Source organism: Gobius niger (genome assembly GCF_951799975.1).
Source record: "Gobius niger genome assembly, chromosome: 7".
Taxonomy (NCBI): Eukaryota; Metazoa; Chordata; class Actinopteri; order Gobiiformes; family Gobiidae; genus Gobius; species Gobius niger.
This window is the reverse complement of record NC_136858.1, coordinates 8,909,834-8,931,751: the sequence shown is the minus strand read 5'-3', so window position 1 is coordinate 8,931,751 and position 21,918 is coordinate 8,909,834. Positions and strand designations below refer to the sequence as shown.

Below are 21,918 nucleotides of genomic sequence, written 5' to 3'. Positions count from 1 at the left end.
AGCTGGGCCTAAGCTGGGCCTAAGCAGGGCCTAAGATGGGCCTAACATGGGCCTAAGCAGAGCCTAAACAGGGCCTAAGCTGGGCCTAAGCTGGGTCTAAGCAGGGCCTAAACAGGGCCTAAGCTGGGCCAAAGCAGAGCCTAAACAGGGCCTAAACAGGGCCTAAACTGGGCCTAAGCTGGGTCTAAGCAGAGCCTAAACAGGGTCTAAACTGGGCCAAAGCAGAGCCTAAACAGGGCCTAAGCAGGGCCTAAGCTGGGCCTAAGCTGGGCCTAAGCAGGGCCTAAGCAGGGCCTAAATAGGGCATAAGCTGGGCCTAAACTGGGCCTAACCAGGGCCTAAGCAGGCCGCCATCGCTGCTGAGGGGTAACACAGTAAGACAATCATTTTGAATTTCTAAGAAGCTTTTGGAACAAAAAAAATGCACCTCACACTGAGCCGGAGAATCTGATTGGCTGTCTGTCAAGACACTGGACGATGCTCTGGAGCCGACGTCTCACCTCAGCAGTGATGGTGCTGCGAGAGGCTCTGCTGATGCAGCTCAACAACACGTTCAAAACCTCATGTTTGCACAGATTTGGTCTTTTAAAGGCTTGTGGTTCTAAACTTTTGATCAGCTGCAAAACCTATCATTTCACTTTTTTTGTTGTTTTCAATGAAAGCTTTACTGAATTTCTTTTTGTGCGATTTCTGCCATTTTCCCAACCGGTCTTGAACTTTTGAGCAGGACTGTACCTACATGGTAACAATACCACATGTGTTCATCCTCAGGGGACACTCTACACTCAGAAAGCCTACATTTCATTGCAGCCGTGAACCCGCCGTGTCAAACCGCCGTACCGCACATGCGTGAGTACGACGGTGCATCTGAGACGATAAACAGCATATTTGTCCCACATGTCGCGCCATACCGCTGGGACCGCTCACTTCGACACTCCGGTGACATGGGGGGGGGGGAGTCACGCTTACATACCTTCCCGACATCTGTGCGAGAGTGACATGCAAAACTCCCGACGCCTCTGCCAACGGGACGGGTGCGTGTGCGGGGAGGGGGGCTGTAACATGACACACGGGGCATATTTCGGAGGCAGAGACGTGACGACAGAGATATAAAGGGGGCGAGGGAGGAGAGACGCACGGCAATAGGAGCAGAGTCGCGTTGAGGGGGACACAGGGCGAAGGGATTGCAGGACAGAGACGTGAGACGAGGTACCAAGAGATCAGCATCACCCGGGACCAGGAGATCGGACGACGATGGGGCTGCACAGCGTGGAAGAACTGGTAAGCGCTGGTTAGAGGCAGATGTCACTGGTTTTCTATAGAGCAGTTAGGTTCATGACATTCTAGATTAATGTCACGTCAATGTTTCAGTCAGAGCAAGGGCCGATAAAACGCAATGGGAGAGATCGATTTGGAAACAAATGTCCGATGTCCAAAAAATGTCCAAATGTTTGGAGGCGATTGGGAACTTGCCACGATCGTCCTATGGCTGAATGTCCTTTCATCTGACCCACATCACGCTCATGTTTTTGAATATTGTCTCTACTTTTGGACGCCTTTATAAGGAAATAATTAGACCAAAGTTCATATGAGCTGGGTGAGAGGACTCTGAACTTTGTGACCGTTTTAGTTTCATGTGAATTGGCCAAGGGGTTACAGAGAAATTAGCAACAAACTAAGACTGCCTTTTGACAATGTTGTGATGTCACATGAACGCAACCTATTGTCTCCACTTTTGGACAACTTGGTGAGACGATAGTTCATACGGGCTGAGAGAGAAGACATTGGACTTCGTGTTCTGCTTTTTTTGTTTCATGCGGCTCAGTCGAAAGGTCTTGAAGTTGCTTGAAATAAAATGAAATACCCATTTTATTCTCAAATATTCACTTTTTTGGGGCATGGAGTTGCTTCTCCTCCACATTGGGGGCATCTGTTCTGGGCATGTCTCACCGAAGGGAGGCCCCGGGAAAGACCGAGGACACATTGAAGTGACTATGTCTTTCTGGGTCCATCTGGCGGAGGTGGAATATCGGCCTGATTGATGCCAGCCCTACAGCTGACAGGGAGCCGAGCCACTTTATGTACGAGACGAACGTTTCAATTGCAAATTCTCATCTTCCTATTATGTTTCCTGATTATAAGATGGCAAGGCAGTTTCGCACCTATTCTAGTCTTACCGCGGTGATGCAATAAACACTCTGCCTCTTCTCTTCTAGAAACAAATCAAAACGGATTTGAAAGCGGCTGTGTTTGTTCATTTGTCCAGATTACAGTCATCATCTTTTCATTAAAGGAACAGGCCACTGTTTTTCCATACTGAGATATGTTCTTACCTGAGCTTAGACGAGTTGATACGTACCTGTCTGGTCTTTGTGCCCGTGGAAGACCGTGGTCGCTTCCAACTTCACCCCATTTGAAGCTATAGGAACACATTGTGAGAGGCAAAATGCTAGTAACATCTTTGGTCGTTTTGCGTGACTGAGGGCATGCACAAAGACCAGACAGGCACACATCAACTCGTCTACGGTGGCCTTTAATAGGCGTTATAATGTTCTAATCATCGATCAATCAAACCCAAGACAGTCCTGAACAAACCCTTCATAGTCATTCGTAAATATTCCAACCCTAACCCTCATCGGCGGTTCTTTTACTGGAGCAGATTTAAACCCCAGTTTTCTTACCTACAAGCGGCGTCGGCGGCCGGATCACCGCGCTTGAAAGCTGGATTAGGTTTGAGTGGCTTTGGAGACTTGTTAAACAGCAGTTTGTCGGTGATTACTGTCAGTGGGACTGAATGAGAGCGCGGTGATTCCGTGATGGGACACGTCGCAGCTGTCACAAGGCCACGCGGTGTTAATGTGGGAGCAGTTAGCCTGTTGACATTCTCCGCACGGCTCCTTATCGGAGACTTCTGCTCGGGCCGTCCAAAGCTGCTGGGGTTTCCGCGAATGACTACGGAGACATGACTAACTTTTGGTTGTTTATGTTTCTGCATTTTCACACATGTGCCCTCTTTTAAGACATTCTCCTGCTACTGTAGATTTGAATATCTGCTAATGCCTGTAATTCAGTTTAGTAGTATGTGAGTTATCTACTTGCAAAATGGTCAAATATCCGACGGCCTGAGCTTTGCCGTCATTAGTTAGCCGAGAACAAAATGATATTGTTTTAATGCAATAATGACTACAATGTGTATATTGTTTATTAAAGGTGTATTATCCAACTTTTTATGTTAAAAAAGTGACCCAGTGGCTGCATGGGTGGTTAGCATGGCGCCTTTACTTTCTGTCCTGGTGTCCCCTACGATGCTTCAAGATTGATTTTGTTATAAGTTTTTTAGGTTTTCGGAATAAAATGTAAGCGTAACCATGGAGACGGTTCAATCAGCTGTGAAGGGGGGTATTATGCTTTTTTCAATCACATAGCACCAGTCTATAGCACACTACAATGATGACCAAACCTTCTGTTGGTCTGTAAATGCAGTAAATTAGAATAACTGCCTTGTATAAAATTGCTCTCTCAAAATGGCTGTAGCAAAAGTCTTGAAATAGGCCTCTGTCTCTTTAAGAACCTCTGAGCCTTTCCGACACGCCCCCTCCACACGCTGTCTGTCGGAGGCGTCTCCAGGAGGTGGGGGCGCTCCTAGGAGGACTCAGGCAAAGCTATCCCTAAAATGGCCGCCATCAGAGTTTTTACAGATTACTCAAAAATACGTGAATGTGCCAAGGCAACACTTCAGGCATGTTTTAATGAGGGAATGACATAATAACATGATGTAAAGCTTGAAAAGGTCGATTTTGCATAATACCCCCCCTTTAATACTTCCCTGTTGCAACAAAAATAAACAATCTTCATTTGATTTCAGAGACTTCAGAGAGCTGCTGGCCCCGTAATAATATATAATATCTTCTAAATGTGCAGCACTGCCATCTGCTGGCACCATACTGTATTACTATACTCTAATCTCTATGGTGGTGTATTGGTTTTCATACAGACCAGAGCTGGGTAGAGTAGACAAAACATTTACTCAAGTAAGAGTAATGTTACTTTAAAATAGAAATAAAGTAGTGGCCCAAATATTTAGTAAGAGTACAGATACTTCATTATAATATCACTTAAGTACGGTATGAAAAAAACAACTTGCAAATGTACTTCTAAAAGTTACTTGGGTAAGTGTACTTGAGTAAATGAGTACTAACCGCCCCTGGTTAAGACTAACATGTATAACATATGAGATCAGATAATCCTTAAAAATGTTTTGCTTTAGTTTTTAATGAATAAATATATGGTGAACAATGAACATCCACATGGCAACAGGTTAGTTTAATAACATATATATTTAATATTAATCAGAAATTCAAAATATAGTAAATAATCATTAAATATATGTGAACGACTATATTTGTATTGATTGGTCATTTTAGTGAGCCATATGGAGCCGTATGGTTCCTCTCTTTTGAATGACTAGAATGACTTATGTCTCTTTATGTCCTGTCCCCGTCTGCTCAGGTGACAGGGAAGAGGTCAGAGGGCAAGGAGGCGGAGCACTTCCAGGGGGGCGTGTACGAGGCGGCCGTCAATCTAGAGAAGCAGGATGACCTGAGGTCCGGCGGGGCTCTGTCCGAGGAGAGCGACAGCGGTGGAGAGCAGGAGGAGGTCAGCGTGGCCGCGCTCAACGTAAGGACACAACGGCTTCATCCATGTCTGCCACATACAGTTCTGTTTTATCAGGAGGCAACACAGCACAGCAGACAGGGGAACAAAACAAAAACTGAAGCCATCATGGCCCCGTCACAAAAACAAAACAAATGTGTTATTAACGTGGTGCGTTTTCTAATCATCAGTGACCCTCTAACAGGATTTAACACAATGTACCATTAGAACGTCTGCACCGATGTAGGTATTCATTTAAAAATCACCTTTACAGCTAGAATAGGCATTCACAATATTAACAATGTCGAGACTGTATTTGCAATTAATTTAATGTTATACTTTTAAAAAAAAAGAACAATTTAAGTGACCCCAAACTTTTGAGCAGTAGTGTAATATAATGGCCATACATTCCTGACCACACAATGTAAGAGGACAATATGATAATAAGTAAGGATTAAACAACTCGGAGCCGTGCATTAGACGGTTCTAATGCACGACGCGGAGTCAAGAACACCACAACACGCAGGTTATAATGCAAGTGCATTATAACCGTCTAATGCACGGCTCCCAGTTGTTTAATCCGCTTATACCAGGGTCCCACAAACGTAACATTTATAATAAATGTGTTTTTCATTTACTAAACTCACTAAATATGCCAGACTACGGGACTATTTTCTGTGGGTTATTAGCCATTAGTCACTGAAGGCTCGTCTCAGAGCGAGTCATTCTCCGCAGCTATTATGAGGATCTCAGTCAGGCTCACAACACAACAGGACTAACCCGACACTTTTCCGTGGAAGTAAACACCGATATGCGGCACTCGGGGGCAGAAGTTATTTCACTTTTACGCTGTTTAACCTGAAGCTAGCTAGCTAGCTCAACGAGCTCAACTGTTTATGGAAACAGCTGCGGTGAAGTCGCTCACACCTGGGCCCCACCAACTGAAACTTTTATGTTTGACTTTACTAATCCAGACAAATATGTTTAAATGCAGGATCATTTTATGAATAGTGCCTTAAAGGAGCTATATCATGCTATTTTAGCCATTCCAAAGTTAAGTATAGGCATGTATATGATATATTGTACCTCTACCACTATGGAGCACTCATTTTTGTGATAAATATAAGTGTTTTCTGGAGGTATTTTTCGAACCCGGAAGACACAACGCTTCGATTCAGTTAACTCCGCCCCCTCTCTCCGCACATACTTTACCGTAATATAAATAAACAACAATAAGTGAAGTTACTTCACGATGCAGTTATACGGAGTTGACATCTGCAACACAGCTTCATAAATGGCTAACACACATGCTAATATGCTAACACACAAGCTAACTCACCGCTCTGGTCCATCGCTGTTTACATTATGGGACTTGCGTTGGTTATAAAAGTTAATCCACTTTGGTTCTGGCAAAGGTTCACCAAACATCTATCAGAGACAGTCACAGAAAAACAATATTTTGGCTGATAGTCGCTGAATCCCGGAGAAAAAAAAAGGTAGACGAGTGGCCTCTTCCTGAAAAAGGTTGAATAAACTCCGTAGCCAAACGCGCTTCTTTTTCTCCGTGACATTATCGTTAGTTAAGAATAAAGAACATGTGTGTCCAGAGTAGGTAACGAGCTCCATCTTCACAGCTGCAGCGCAAACATAACTGATCTGTTCAGACGCTCAGGGGTGTTTGTTTTGGCCACAGCTGACCTGGAAACACCTCGGACACATCCTTTTTATTTTTTTAATTCTTTTTTTTATTTTTATTTTTCTCTTTGTTTCTCTCTTACGACAGAATTAATGAAAAAGCTGTTTTACAAATTAAAATCAGGCTGTAAGCATAGAATTAAGACATTACATTACAGACGTCGAGCACTTCCGTTCCGCTGTTACGACACAACTGAACACTCAGTCGTTCACCAGGAGAGGGCGGAGCAGCTGCTCAGAGAGCAGGATTCAGGAGGATTACTGAGAGCTGCGTGAATGAAGCCACAAACCACTCTGGGGGTGTTTTTGATAAGGAAATAGCATAACAACATGGCTAAAAGCTCCAAAAAGTCGATTTTGCATGATATAGGACCTTTAACCGTTTTCAATAGAAATGAAAGCTTATATTTTATTAACAGTAGCTAGATAGAGGCCACCTGTGTGTAATCTACTCTCAGTATAATTACAGCTGTTCTTTTAAGCCCTCAGAGCTGTGGTCGGAGTGTATTGGTCACTAAACAACATCATGAAGGTCAAGGAGCACCAGAGAGGTCAGGGATAAAGTTCTGGAGAAGTGTAAAGCAGCATTAAGTTATACAAAGATTTCCCAAGATTTAAACATCTCCCGGAGCAACTGTTCAATCCATCATTCAGAAATGGAAAGAGTGCAGCACCACTGCCAACTTACCAAGACACGGTCGCCCATCTAAAATATTAGATCAAACAAGGAGAACACTGGTAAGAAATACAACCAAGTGCCCCAAGATAACGCTGGAGGAGCTGTGAAGTCCTGCCGCTGAGCTGGGGGAATCTGTACATGGGACAACTATAAGTCTTACTCTACACAAATCTGGCCTTCATGGACGAGTGGCAAGAAGAAAGCCATTATTGAAAGGAGGCCATAAGAAATCCCGTTTGAAGTTTGCTAGAAGTCATATGGAGGACACAGCTCCATGTGGAAGAATGAGCTTTGGTCAGATGAGACAAAAATGTAACTTTTTGGCCCAAATGCAAAACGTTATGTATGGAGCAAACCTAACACTGCTCATGGTCCTGAGTGCACCATCCCCAGTGTCAAATATATTTCATTTCATTTTATTTATTCTTTTTTCAAGGTAATGCAACCTAAAATAAAGCAACAATCCAACAAAAAACAAACAAACAATACATTCCATGAAAAGAAGAACAGGAGTTGGATGAAGAAAAAAAATCTTATAAACTCCAACCCCATTCTTGAAGAAAAACTTACAAACTAGATGGCCTAACCGATGTAAAAAACAACAACAACAAAAAACAACAATTACATATACACTTACATACACATACACATATACACACATATACATACATTTACACACATATACACACATATACACACAATACACACATATACATACATATACACACGCAAAAAACAGATGTAATCAACTTTCGATTTTAACTTTTTATTTTTTTATTTTTATCATTATTATTACTATTATTATTAATGATTGTTTGCTAAAACAACAGTGATGCAATGGTGACAACAGTGGCAATGGAAACAACGACGAGGCCACCAGACCACACAACGCACACCCACACACGCACACAGGCAGGCATGCACGGGCACACACAGGCACACACACAGCACACACACAAAAGGAAGAAGAGGAGGATGTATGGATGTATATGTGATGAGCCCTATGCTGTGTATTGCATTAAAAAACAAGGTTTGAGTGGGCATCTGTCGAAAGATGTTTACCCTCTCACAGCTGCCCAGCACCTGCTTGTCCTACATTTGTGATTGACTGTGATATGCCCTAAAATAGGTGGTGTGTTTAAAAAAGAGACAGGAGTTAGCAGAAGTCCAGAGGTGCTACGCCCCAGACATTCCCCCACTCCTGCTTACCCTATGCTGAGGAGGATGTGTATATTCGTGATGAGCCCTATGCTGTGTGGTGTGTTAAAAAAGCGAGGTTTGTGTGGGCAGCTGTTGAGAGATGTATGACCTCCCACAGCTGCCCAGCACCTGCTTACCCTGCACTAAAGAATCTTTAATGATTTTATTATTATTGTTTTTTTTCCTCTTTATTACTTTTTTTTTTTTTTTTTTATTATACTTTTGTTTCATATACTGTAAGCATACCCGTATGCACCCATACACACACACCCATACGCATGCATAGGTACACGCCACACAACCAGACAGTCCCGCCACCGCCCCCATCACCACCGCCGCACCACCACATCACCACCGTCATCATCATCATTATTCTTGTAAATTTTAACGTTTTTCACATTCGTCTTTGTACAAGTTAAGTGTCCTCTGTTTATACTTATATTTAAATTGAAGAATATTTGAACAACATTTTAGATCATTTTCTAGAGAGTTCCATTGTATCACACCAGATACTGAAACACACATTTGTTTAAGGGTTTTTCCTGCGAAAGGTTGTTTAAAGTCATTATTTCTTCTGCTTGTCTCACTGTTTACTGTAAAAAGCGCTTGCAGTCCATGCGGTAACAGGCAGTGTTTTGCCTTGTGAACAACTAATAAAGTTTGTAAAGAAACCAAGTCCTTCAATTTGAGTAGTCCTGACCTCAGAAACAGTTCTGTAGTATGTTCCCTTGGAGCAACTCCATTAATTATTCTTATAGCCCTTTTTTGTAAAAGAAATAAGGGCATTAAATTTGTAACATAACAATTTCCCCATACCTCCAAACCATACATTAAGTATGGCAAAATAAAGGAGCAATATAGGATTCTCATTGCCTTATAATTCAACATAAACTTTACTTTACTCAAAACTGCAATGTTTTTACAAATTTTATTTCTTACGTAAGCTATGTGTGACTTCCACTTAAATTTATCATCAATGAGGACTCCTAAAAACCTAAATTCTGACACTTTCTCAATACTTATTCCATTTAAAGTCAAAGTAACACTTTCAGGGCATTGTTGATTTGTAAACAACATAAATTTAGTTTTGCTTAAGTTTAAGGACAATTTGTTTTTATTAAACCATTTCTGAAGTTGAACCATTTCTTGTTCAATAGTTTTCATTAATGTTCTTAAGTTCTTCCCTGATACAAAAAAATTTGTATCATCCGCAAAAAGAACAAAACGTAAAATCTTTGATTCCTCACAGAGGTCATTAATATATAAAGTAAAGAGTTTAGGCCCCAGCACAGAGCCTTGAGGGACTCCACACTGTATTGTTTCTAACTTGGATTCATGGCCTATATGCTCTACATATTGTTGTCTATTTTCTAGGTAACTACTAATCCAGTTTAACACTACACCTCTAATACCATACGTCTGTAATTTAGATATCAATATACCGTGATCGATCGTGTCAAAGGCCTTTTTAAGGTCAATAAAAACTCCAACTGTGTGATTTTTATTCCCCAATTCTGTTGTAATGTCCTCCGTGATTTTCATCAAAGCCATAGCTGTTGAGCGGGTGCTTCGAAACCCAAACTGATTGTCATGTATCAAGGAATGTTTCTCAAGGAAATAGTCAAATTTATTAACAAAAAGCTTCTCCAGAATTTTGGAAAATTGAGAAAGCAAAGATATAGGCCTGTAATTTGTAAGACTATGCCTATCACCAGATTTAAAAAGGGGGACAACCTTAGCCACCTTCATTTTATCTGGAAAGAAACCTGTATTAAAAGACAAATTGATAACATATTTTAATGGTCCTACAATGCAATGTATAGTTTCTTTGACAATGTACATATCTAAGCCATCACTATCACATGAATGTTTACTTTTTAATCTGGAGACAGTAGAAATAATTTCACTCTCACTGACTTCGCCAAGAAATAGAGATTGCATGACTCTGCTTTCACCTGTACAGCTTTTATTTTCGTTATGTAGTGGTATAGATTTGGCCAGGTTTGGGCCAACATTGACGAAAAATGAATTAAATTCCTCAGCCATTTTTTCACCACTTACCTCAGTATTCTGTTGATTCATTAAGTATAGTGGCTGACTACAATTTATTTTACCGCCCATAACCTCCCTTAAGACTTTCCTCATTCCTTTGATATTACTTTTGTTTTCCATTAACAAGTTTGTATAATAATCTTTCTTTGCACGTCTCATTACAGCAGTCAACTTATTTTTATAGGCTTTATATTTTTTTTCTGCATTTATTGTCTGATATTTTACAAAGTCGCGATAAAGCTTATTCTTCATTTTGCAAGACTTCAATATACCCTTTGTTATCCAAGGTTTATTTATTTTTTTTCCTGCTATATCATGCCGTATTTTTGTTGGGCAATTTTTATTATATAACCATAGATACTTTTTTAAGAATGACTCATAAGCTTCGTTTACATTATTTGTACTATAAACGTTTTCCCAGTGTTCTTTCATAAGATCATCCCTAAATTTATTTAGTCTTTCCTCAGTTCTGGACCGAATGACTTTGGGGCACTTTTCTTTGTTTGTTTTCACTTTACAAAAGTCAGTTACAAATATGGGTAAATGATCAGTTGTATCATTTATCAAAAGACCACTTTTGACAGTTTTATCAAGTATATTAACAAAAATGTTATCAATTAATGTGGCACAGTTGGAGGTTATTCGGCTAGGCCTGGTAATAGTTGGATAAAGGCCTCTGCTATATATTAAATCTAGGAAATCTGAACTACTGGAATGATTAGACACATTCAAGAGATTTATGTTGAAGTCTCCACAAATTATAGATTGTTTGTTTTCATTCATCCCAACTAATAATTGCTCCAACTTGTTATTAAATGCTGTAATGCTAGACCCTGGAGTTCTATATATGCATGTGACAACAATATTCCTCTGTTTGTTCATTTCGATCTCAACAGTTAAACATTCCATTAAATCTTCTATTGCAGCAGTCATACACTCAATTGTTTTGCATTTCAACTCACTATTGACATAAAGAGCAACCCCCCCTCCTCTCTTCTTGATCCGATTAACATAAAACAATTCATAGCCCTCAAAATTAAATTCTGCACCTTTCGCATCCGTTAACCAAGTCTCAGACAGAGCTATAACTGTAAATTTATTTTTTAATGTGTTCAAATAATCATGTATTTTACTAAAATTTGAATACAGGCTTCTACAATTCAGATGAATAAGAGAAAATGACCCAGCCGTTTCTATGTTACTATTAAATTCTGCGTCTGTATAATATTTACATGTATCATTTGTGTTTGGAAATAAATTTGACTCGGAGTCCAGTTCATCCTGGTCATAGACAGGATGAACTGGGGGGGAGCATCATGCTGTGGGGCTGCTTTTCCTCAGCGGGGACTGGGGAGATTGTAAGAATAGTTGGGAAGATGGATGGAGCCAAATACAGGGACATTTTGGAGGAAAACCTGCTGGAGTCACAAGAGAACTGAGGCTGGGGTGGAGATTCACCTTCCAGCAACACAAAGACCCTAAACACAAAGATAAATCTACAATGGAATGGTTCAATAAAAACATATTAATGTGTTAGAATGGCTCAGTCAAAGTCCTGACCTAAATCCTATTGAAAATCTGTGGAAGAATGTGAAAACTGCTGTTCACAAACGCTCTCCTTCTAATCTGACTGTTTTGTAAAGAGGAATGGGCTAAAATTTCAGTCTCTACATGTGCAAATCTTGTAGAGTCAAACCCCAAAAGACTTCTGCTGTTATTGCAGCAAAAGGGGGTTCCACAAAGTATTCATTCATGCTGTATGAATACTCATGCACGCCCCACTTTTCGGTTTTCTATTTTTTGAAAAATAACAGAATCATGTATCATTTTGCTTTCACTTCACAGTTGTCTGTTACTTGTGTGTGAATGTTCAGTAAAAACATCAAAATAAAATCTTTATGTTTAGGGTTGTAAACATGACAAAATGTGCAAAAGTTCAAGGTGTATGAATACTTTCGAGAGGCACTGTATTTCATGTGGACACGAAGCTTTTGAAACTTTAAAATGTATTAACAGTGGCACAAGATGCTTCATCACAATATGACTAAAGGTGAATGATATAATTCTGCCTAAGGGTCAAATGTAGAGAACCATTTTCCCTCCGTGGATGAATAAAGTAGACCTTCACTTAAGCTCAGTCCAGTTTCTTCAGAAAGTGAGTCGAGGGCTCGTACTTGACCGTTCACTGACCGTCTCTCGTCCCGCAGACGGACAAAACGGGCCGCCTCAGACTGGAGACCGTGGACGACCTGTTCAACATCCTACAGCTGAAGAAGAAGAGGAGGGAGAGGAAGAGCCCGGCCAAGAGGAGAGAACCGCCCACACCCGAGGCTCTGGTCAGACTGCTCTTCACACTGGTCCTTTATTCTGTTTCAGAAATAAGTTAAGAAATTGAGTGAAAACAAATGAGTTACTGAGTGTTGCTCACATGCAAACACGCCATGTGTATCAGAGGAAGTGAGAACAGCTGAAAGGCCCTGCACAGTGCATGGGTCCTGAACAACAATGGACAAAATAATGTTGCTTAGCAGAGGCTGCCGTATTTATAACAACTATGAGGAGTAAAACTGCATGATGAGTATGTTTGAGAAGCTGGACTGAATAACAGTTTGTGTAGGGCTCCAGGATTTATCTTAAATCCAAATGGAGGTTTGAGCTCCTGCGATTACCGAACACAACTCAAGGCGCTGAGGTTTTTTTCTCTGCTTTGCGCCGCAATAAATGAATGATGGAGCCTCTTCCTTTGGCTGCTGCTGATCAGAAGTGGCTTCAGGAGAATCATGTTTGTCATGAAAACAAACTCCAACTGCGCCTCACACAAACTGCAAATTATTCTGACGCTCGTAACAAACAGCGAGGGCTGTGGATGGTCAGAAAAAGCTGATGGCCTCTGTGTACGCGCAGCATTGTATGAAACTGTGTCTAAATGTAACATACAGAGCAGGTTTGTGACGTAAATATGAGGTGGATTTAAGAAAAAATAGCAGCGTTTTGCAGCTTGTGATTCTGAAAACGCTTTAACGCAGCTGAAAGAGTGAGAGAGCTCCATGTTTATCAGAGTGATTTAAACTATAACATCATGAATGCAACATGACAGTAGTAATGCACAGAAGTGTTTTCCAGTACCGTACAAAAAGGTAAATCCAACATGTGTTCCTTTTCCACAGCCCATATGTGTGAGCGAGGACATGTTTCTGACCGCAGCCATGGAAAACAAACTGTCCCTGGTGGAGAAGTTCCTCTCTGACGGAGGAGACCCCAATGTCACAGACCATGTGAGTGCAAAGAAAAAAAACCTTGATTATTGTTCTAAACATGTGTGTACAGATTGGCAGAGTTACCAATATCAAGGGAGAGTAATGTTACTTTGAAGTATATCTACTCAAGTAGAATTGACATAACTGTCTGATTTATGTGTTTGTGTAGATGGACTATATGGACAAAACATAATGCCATGAAAATTCTGATGTAAATAGACACAATGATTATTAGGAAAGGGTCAAGGAAATAAAAAAATACTACATTTTGGGTTCATATTTATAGAAACTCTAGAATAACCTGAATCCTGAAGTGTCCTAGAGGCCACCAGGAGGAAAGTAAAGCTGTTGTGCCGTCCCATACTTCCACTGGGTCACTGAAAGGTCAACTTATTTTATATACATGAAAAGTTGCATAATGATTTGGAATTTTCTCATGAATTAGGCTTTAAATAATCCACATGAAGCTAAAATCCTCAAAACAATTTAGGGTGTATGTGCTTAGTTGTACAGGAGTTATCAGGGGTGTAGTGTTTGGACCGGCCCATTAGAGGCCGCCAAAGTGCTGCTATACTTACACCGTTTCATTTCAGTAATACTCAAGAGCACAGTTGGATTGGAAATTGCTTTTAAAAGGAAATATTGCCGTAAAGTGGCTGATCACTGTGTTGGTTTGGATTTGGATTAAAAAGCTGTTACATGTATCTCCCTCAGTTCCAAAGGAACGCCCTGCACAAAGCCTCGTTCAGAGGTCACACAGAGGTCATGAAGAGGCTGCTGGACGCTGGGGCCGCCCTGGAGAAGAAGGACAAGGTATTAGATGATGAGATGATAAGATATGTTTCCTGAGCTCTTATTACACATATTATCTGCAGTCCTCTGGCCATGAAGTCTAAAAAGACTCATACAGACACAGTTGGAGTCATTTATTCAGGTTTTGTTCACAGAATCCGAATCAAAATAGGTTTTATTTGAATTATTCTGTCATTGCTTAATATTATTGAAAGTATACTTTAGTAGATCATTTTTATATTGCTATATTGTTTGATAATGTCTTTATTATCACACTGCTTGTTTGTGCTGTTCCACTGTGAGGCAAACCGCTTTCACCGACTAAAGATCCCAATGTGGTTTCAACTCTGCGCAAATTGAATCTAAGAAGAGCTCCCTGACGTTATTTGACTACATGAAATCCCTTCCCACTGAGGGCACTTTTCCAAACTTAAAGGGACTAAGCAGAGATTAAAAATGTTAAAATTATCCAGCAATGTCCTGTCACTGTCACACTGCACGTTAGATCTGAGGTGGCAGTAGCGAGTATAAAAATTCCATTTAGTCTCTTTAAAGCCACACAGTGTAGAATTTTGCCCAATAAATAAAATTGAAATACAAGCATTTATTTTATGACAGATATTATCATCATTGATGAAAATACCTCATAAACGCACAAACAAACATGAGCGGCTCTCCTCTCCTAAGACATGACTGTAGCTTTACCAGGAGTGGGGACGTCTCCAGCTTGTCTCCAGATGTGACTAAAGGCAGCAGAATATCAGATGTAAATAGGATAGGTTCTCATCCAAATCCATTCTTGCATTATCCACTGCAGTTATACATTTTTGTGTGTTGAGCTGCTCATTAGGAGCACGTTTTGTGTTGATGGCAACAGTATAGTCCAAAATATTACAAAATGCGCCTTTAAGCTCTGGACCATGTTCCATAAATAAACAGTATTTGAATACAGATATCTGTATATATCAAAAGCCCAGAGTATTTGCGATAATAATGATCTGTGTGTTTTTGCTTCAGCTGGAGGCCACTGCTGTGCACTGGGCCTGCAGAGGAGGAGACCTGACGGCACTGCAGCTGCTCATCCACCAGGGGGCCATGTTCACCTCCAGAGACAAGGTACTATGGAGACACCAGTGGCCCTGAACATACACACATGCACTTTCTCAATTTCAGGATTGTTACATTATTTCCTTATGCACAAACATAACTTGTATAGATAACTTGTATAAAGGCACTATATCACTACTTTTCTTCAAATTTCTTCCCAAACCACTTAGAATCACCTTAGTAGAAAACACATTTGTCCTACTGCACATTATTCTGCATTATTGATTCAGTTGTTGGTGCTAGCTGCCCTGGGGCGACTGACTAAAGCAGTGGTTCTCAACTGGTAGCAAAGTTCCTGTTGAGTTGTTTGGTCCAGTGGTTCCCAACCTTTTTTCCTTGAAGCCCCCCCTGCACATGCTGTTGTTGTGCCGCACCCCCGAGTCCAAAACAGTGGCTCCCACAAATGTTTCAAAACATAAACATCATTTCCAATGTCCACCCTCTGACAGAGGATGGTTCAGCCTAAAGACAAAACACCTCTGCAGTAATGTTGTGTATGCAGTCCAGTGCAGTGAGGAGTGTACTGTGGAGACCAAGCAGCCTCTACACAAGCGCATGTATCAGCATGTTAAAGTGGAGAAGCCCTCTCTGGACAGGGGGTGGGATAAGGCACAGTTTGTCTTCTACTTACAGTTGATTGAGAGTTAACAACCTTTCCCCCTCAGAGTAAAGGATGACTACCTCAAGGGAGGAATACCATATCTGGCAACACAGACTGACACAGGAGTGGCCTATTGCGTCATCACCTACAACTGTATATAGGACCAGTGCTCAGGCTCAAAGACCAAACTGATGATGACTGTGGGTGACTGTTGAAACGTTTTAATTGATACAACACTGAATTAAAATGAGTTAAAAACTAGTTTTCTACAGCAATTGCAAAATGCATTTTATTTCATTTCATGTTTTATGCACCTGTAGTCTTTTCTCAGTCATATTTGATTCTTTTGAACTATTCAATTTGCTCAAACCGCATCCCTTATGACCAGTGATGGGAGCCACTGGTTTAGACGATCAGAGCTGGGCAAGTTTATTTTACATTAGTGATTACAGCTCTAAAAATGTCACATGTCGAAAAAATGTCGAAACATTGTCGTGGGTCCCAAAGCAGCACTAGTTGAGAAACACTGGACACACTGGACTTCTGTTTGTGACTGTGACCCCTTTGACCAACACCCCAAAGGCAACACTAAGTAGCAATGACAAAACCCGTATTAGCCCGTAATATATCTAAATGTGTTTGTTTGCCTTCCTGTCCAGCTGCACAGCACTCCTCTGCACGTGGCGGTGAGGACGGGACACATCGAGTGTGCGGAGCATCTCATCCACTGTGGAGCAGACGTCAACGCCAGAGACCGGGTCAGAACCTCGCGCTCTCTCATCAGACCCTCCAGGATTAGGCTCCACTTTTTGGAGTTGTTGTGGGACGTTTAAAAAAAGTTCTCCAGTTTGGAATTACCCAAATCTAAAAGCTAAAAAAAAGAAGCATGAAAACAAAATGACAAAAACACGACAGAAAAGCAATGAAAAAAAGCAACAGAAAAGCCACAAGAAGTGACAAAAATGTGTCAAAAAAACAAAACAAAAAGCAGAAAACGATAAAAGCATGATTAAAAAACAGACAAAAATGCAACAAAAACACTGCAACAAAAAACAACATGACAAAAAAAGAGACAAAATCATACCAAGAACTGTTCACAAATGTGACAAAAACGCAGCGACAATGTGAAAACAAAGTTACGATCACTTTTGTAGGTCTTAGCTTTCAAATGAGGCGCTACACTGTTGCCCTCCAGTCGCGAAGCTTTTAGATTTGGGTAAAGCCGAACTGTAGAAATTGCAGGCGGGGGAGGTAAGAGGTTAAAGTAATATATTTACATTTTTACATCAAAATCAAACTTCACTTTCCCAACAGTTTAAATCGAAGAGGCTCTGGGGAATGAGAAAAAGACTTAAGGCGTTGTCTTAAAGGATCTATATCATGCTATTTTAGCCATTCCAAAGTTAAGTATAGGCATGTATATGATATATTGTACCTCTACCACTATGGAGCACTCATTTTTGTGAGTGTTTTCTGGAGATATTTTTCTAACCCGGAAGACACAACGCTTCGATTCAGTTAACTCCGCCCCCTCTCTCCGCACATACTTTACCGTAATATAAATAAACAACAATAAGTGAAGTTACTTCACGATGCAGTTATACGGAGTTGACATCTGCAACACAGCTTCATAAATGGCTAACACACACATGCTAATATGCTAACATACAAGCTAACACGCGTTTGGATTGACTCACCCTCTGCTCCATCGCGGTTTACATTATGGGACTTGCGTTGGTTATAAAAGTTAATCCACTTTGGTTCTGGCGAAGGTTCACCAAACATCCATCAGAGACAGTCACAGAAAAACAATATTTTGGTGATAGTCGCTGAATCCCAGAGAAAAAAACAACTTCGATTGGCCTTTTCTTGAAAAAAGTTGAACAAACTCCCGTCCTCGTAGCCAAACGCGCTGCTTTTTCTCCATGACATTATCGTTAGGTAAGAATGATATAACGAGCTCCATCTTCAGCTGCAGCGCAAACATGACTGATCTGTTCAGACGCTCAGGGGATGTGTTTGTTTTGGCCTCAGCTGACCTGGAAGCACCTCGGGCACATCCTTTTTTTTTTTTTTCCCTCTTTCATCTCTCTTACGACAGAAATAATGAAAAAGCTCTTTTACAAATTAAAATCAGGCTGTAAGACATTGCTTTACAGACGTCGAGCACTTCCGTTCCGCTGTTACGACACAACTGAACAGGTCAATCGTTCACCAGGAGAGGGCGGAGCAGCTGCTCAGAGAGCAGGATTCAGTAGGATTGCGGAGAGCTGCGTGAATGAAGCCAAAAACCACTCTGGGGGTGTTTTTGATAAGTAAATAGCATAACAACATGGCTAAAAGCTCTAAAAAGTCGATTTTGCATGATATAGGACCTTTAAATACAGTACAAGTCTGAAGTTTGGAAACACTTTTCTTATGTATTGGTTTTCCTTTCATTTCAAGACTGTTTACATTGTAGATTTTGAAAAGTTGAAAAGTTTGCTTGATTTTTGCGTTAATAGTTGCGATCAAAACACCGCGACATCCTGGAGGGACTGTTTAATACGTGACACAGTGATGATTCTGTTCCGCTGACCCCGAGTGTCTGTTTACAGGACGGGGACACGCCCATGCACGACGCCGTGAGGATAAACCGATTTAAAATGATCAGGCTGCTGATGATGTACGGAGCCAGTCTCAACGCCAAGAATAGTGTAAGTGAAGCGCGTCGTGCAATACGGTTCAGTTTCTCCAAGGGGCAGATGTGTGAGGGAAAATGGGCTTCAAAGATACTATTTCCCATGTGAATTTATATGGAGGTGTACAGGAGCAGTGCAATAATTAAACACCTTATTGTAAAAATAAGCCACTTGTTTGTGTCCAATGTGAAATTTTATACGATGATAATTTTATACTGAGAGTGCGGTTATCAAAATGTGTAATTCAAGTTATGAAGTCAATCTAATTCCCTACACCACATGTGTCAAGGTCAAGGCCAGAAGATTTATTGTGGCACTTTTGAGGAGCATGAATTCCTAAGCATTCCTAAGCCCATTCCTGTGCTGAGTTATGGATATTTAAAGAAATAACCAGTTTGCTCACTCCAGCCACTAGGGGGCAGCTTAAATTTTTAAAAAAAGGAAAGAATTCCACATGTGTCCAGCAGAGGGCACTGACATTATAAGAGATCAGGATATAAACAGCATATTAAAGCCAGGAAGTAAATGGTCAATCTGCCCCAGGGCGGCTGTGGCTGCAACAGTAACTTACTGCCATCGAATGTACTGCTACTGCTACTTTTGTTTTTCGCAAATGCCAAGGGTGACCCCTTACTTCCTGTCCCTGTGTATGGGGGTTATCGCAAATGAATCAATATTTAAAAAGTTAGGGGTGGGAAATGTGTGAAAAGCATTTATAACCAGGTGACAGTACACGAGGGTCTGAAGCTAATGGCTAACGTTAGCTTGATGCATGAAAGATTGTTTACTGTTAAAATAGCGGCATGACACAAACTAATTTGTCTAGAAAATGATCAGCCTGTACTTAAATAATTGTTTCGGGAACTTGTCATTCTGGCATCTGAAACAGAACTAGCTTCATACTGCGTGGGAAACAGGCAGGCAATTTATAGATAAAACGCTACAATCTGTGTTTATTAGTTCAATGATGCTCCGTAGGAATTATTTTGAACTTTTTATTGATGAAAAAAGGTTGGGGATACATGAAGGTAATTTAGCTGCTCACTCACTGGCTGGTTTTCCCTCTCTCTGCAGGATGGAAAAACCCCGATGGAGACGCTTTATTCGTGGCAGAACGGAGCCAAGAGCCTCTTATGCAACGAAGACAAGCCCAACTAGTAAAAAAAAACCACAAAAACACCACAGGTCTGAGATGCGAGCACAACTATCGCAGAGTGAACCCTGTCTTTAGGAGGCTTTTGGTCGGGGCTACAGGTGTGGCTAGCTGCAGGTGACGGAGATACCCTTTTCACTGACCCATTCTTCGATAGTGATGATGCCAACTTGTGCTTGGAAAATGGTGGATGCGTAGATATGTTTTCTAGGTTTCTGTGGGAAAGCTACGTGCTACATGCTAGCTCCATGAAAGTGACTTACTCTTTACATCAGAGTTAGCAAAGTTAACATAGCTTAAGGACGTTATCACAACATGACTTCATGCTTTGTTTCAGAGGGATTTAATGCTTTGAAAGCTACATGCTAGCTCCATGGAAGTGATTGTAGCGTATTCTTTACATCAGAGTTAGCAAACTTAACGTAGCTTAAGAAAGTTAGCACAACATTTCGCTGTAATGACTAGATGCTAGTTGCAATATTTAGCTGAAATCTTTCCTCTGAAGGACCAGAACAGACCTCAGTTAACGTTTATTGTTGGTGATGTTTGCAATCACAGATTCAACTTAACCTTCTGGTACATGTTGCTGGATAATATATATATTTTTTTCTTTATTTATTTGAAGCTGAGTTTAGTCAGCGTTATTGCATTGACACATTGTCAGACACCCACGCAGGTTGATTTAAGTAATTCCATGGACTGTTTTTGAATTTCTTTTATCTTTTGTTACAATGTACAACAGCTCAGAATTCTATTTGGTGTGAAGGGTTGCAGTCCTGTTCCAGAAATCTCCAATGGAGGGCAGGGGCCATTATCAATGATGTCATATGAACGATTTTGAAAGATATCTTCAAATATAAACATACATTTCGACTGACTTTCCTCCACCTTTGGCCTTGGCAGGGACAGTCCCCACCAATACCAATTTTTTCTTTTTTTGTAATGGACCCAGGACGTCTAGCTAGCTGCATATAGCTCTCAGCTAATGGATCCATATAAATAAACAGATCAATAAACTAATAGTCCTTTTTCAGTTTACGCATTTTCATTTGCGGAAAGTAACTGGGCAGTGTTCAGAGCGTTTTCGCACTCCGCTGCTCTCGGGATTGTCATTAAAGTGACACAGTGGTGTAGGTTTCTGTGGGGACAAGTGGAGATCCTCACATTGTGCGATCTTTAACGAACACTTTACACAGATGTGCTTAATGCTTGGAGAGAGGACAGTCAGCATCACAACACTTTTTGTTGTTCGTGTTGATTGGTCAAATATTCACATTTTTGGATCGCGACTCTCTGTTTATGGAGCTTATTAAAGCAGTAGCCTACTAAGTAACTTGTTTACCTTAATAAATCATTTTCGTAATCCCTGGGGGTAATAAAAGTGTGGGATGATTGGGGGGGTTTCATCTCCCCCTGGTGTCTCTGGCCAGAAAACCACAATTGCAACTTGACTGCCACCGGGTTGGAGCACAAATACACACTAATGAAATCACGAAGAAGAAGCTAACAGGCTAACTGCGGGCTAGCGCCACTTAAAACAGTATTTACAGCCAAGTTTGAGTGAGAAAAATGATCTCCATTGTGTAATTGGATGTACAATATCCCTCTCTCCCTTCGCCTTTTCTGTCAGCCTAGTATTTACTCTTTTGATACGTAAAAAATGGCAACTTGCTACGACACCTGCAGTTGCGCTTATGGCCTCTAGAGGCAAGAGTTACTTAGTGCTGCTTTAACGTCCTCCGCATATATGCGTTTGGCCGAAACACATGATGTTTGTAGATGAATTTGGCTCAGACGTTTGACTCAAAAACCATCGGGAAGTAGTTATTGTGCTCTTTCCGATACTTCTTAGTCAAGTGAGCGGATCACAGCAGTGAGGAGAATATAGACGTATGGTCAAACCTTGGCTCTTTACCCTGTTCTCTCCCTCAGCATTTTAGTGTACAAGTAAAAACAGATCAAATCAGGATCCTACACGTTTTGTAATCAGAATATCATCATTTCTTTGACAGAAGATACAAACCTCAAAAGTCTTTGGGGGGATCGTT

At 40.9% G+C, this 21,918-nt stretch overlaps 1 protein-coding gene across 1 annotated transcript; it reads left to right on the top strand.

Moving 5' to 3' along the window:
• The first annotated feature begins 1,122 nt into the window (after window positions 1-1,122).
• On the top strand, window positions 1,123-19,968 carry ankrd1a (ankyrin repeat domain 1a (cardiac muscle)). The gene is made up of 9 exons (XM_079559973.1): window positions 1,123-1,281; window positions 4,510-4,677; window positions 12,487-12,615; window positions 13,447-13,554; window positions 14,251-14,349; window positions 15,346-15,444; window positions 16,696-16,794; window positions 18,634-18,732; window positions 19,792-19,968. The coding sequence occupies exons 1-9, from the start codon at window positions 1,255-1,257 to the stop codon at window positions 19,873-19,875; spliced, it is 912 nt and encodes a 303-aa protein (XP_079416099.1). The 5' UTR covers window positions 1,123-1,254; the 3' UTR covers window positions 19,876-19,968.
• The last annotated feature ends 1,950 nt before the right edge of the window (window positions 19,969-21,918 follow it).

Bases quoted from the DNA above. Each gene is read 5' to 3' on its own strand.
- ankrd1a (XM_079559973.1), top strand. From the start codon at position 1,255: ATGGGGCTGCACAGCGTGGAAGAACTG. The intron at 4,678-12,486 runs GTAAGGACACAA...CTCGTCCCGCAG, and splicing joins TCAGCGTGGCCGCGCTCAAC to ACGGACAAAACGGGCCGCCT. The intron at 12,616-13,446 runs GTCAGACTGCTC...CCTTTTCCACAG, and splicing joins CGCCCACACCCGAGGCTCTG to CCCATATGTGTGAGCGAGGA.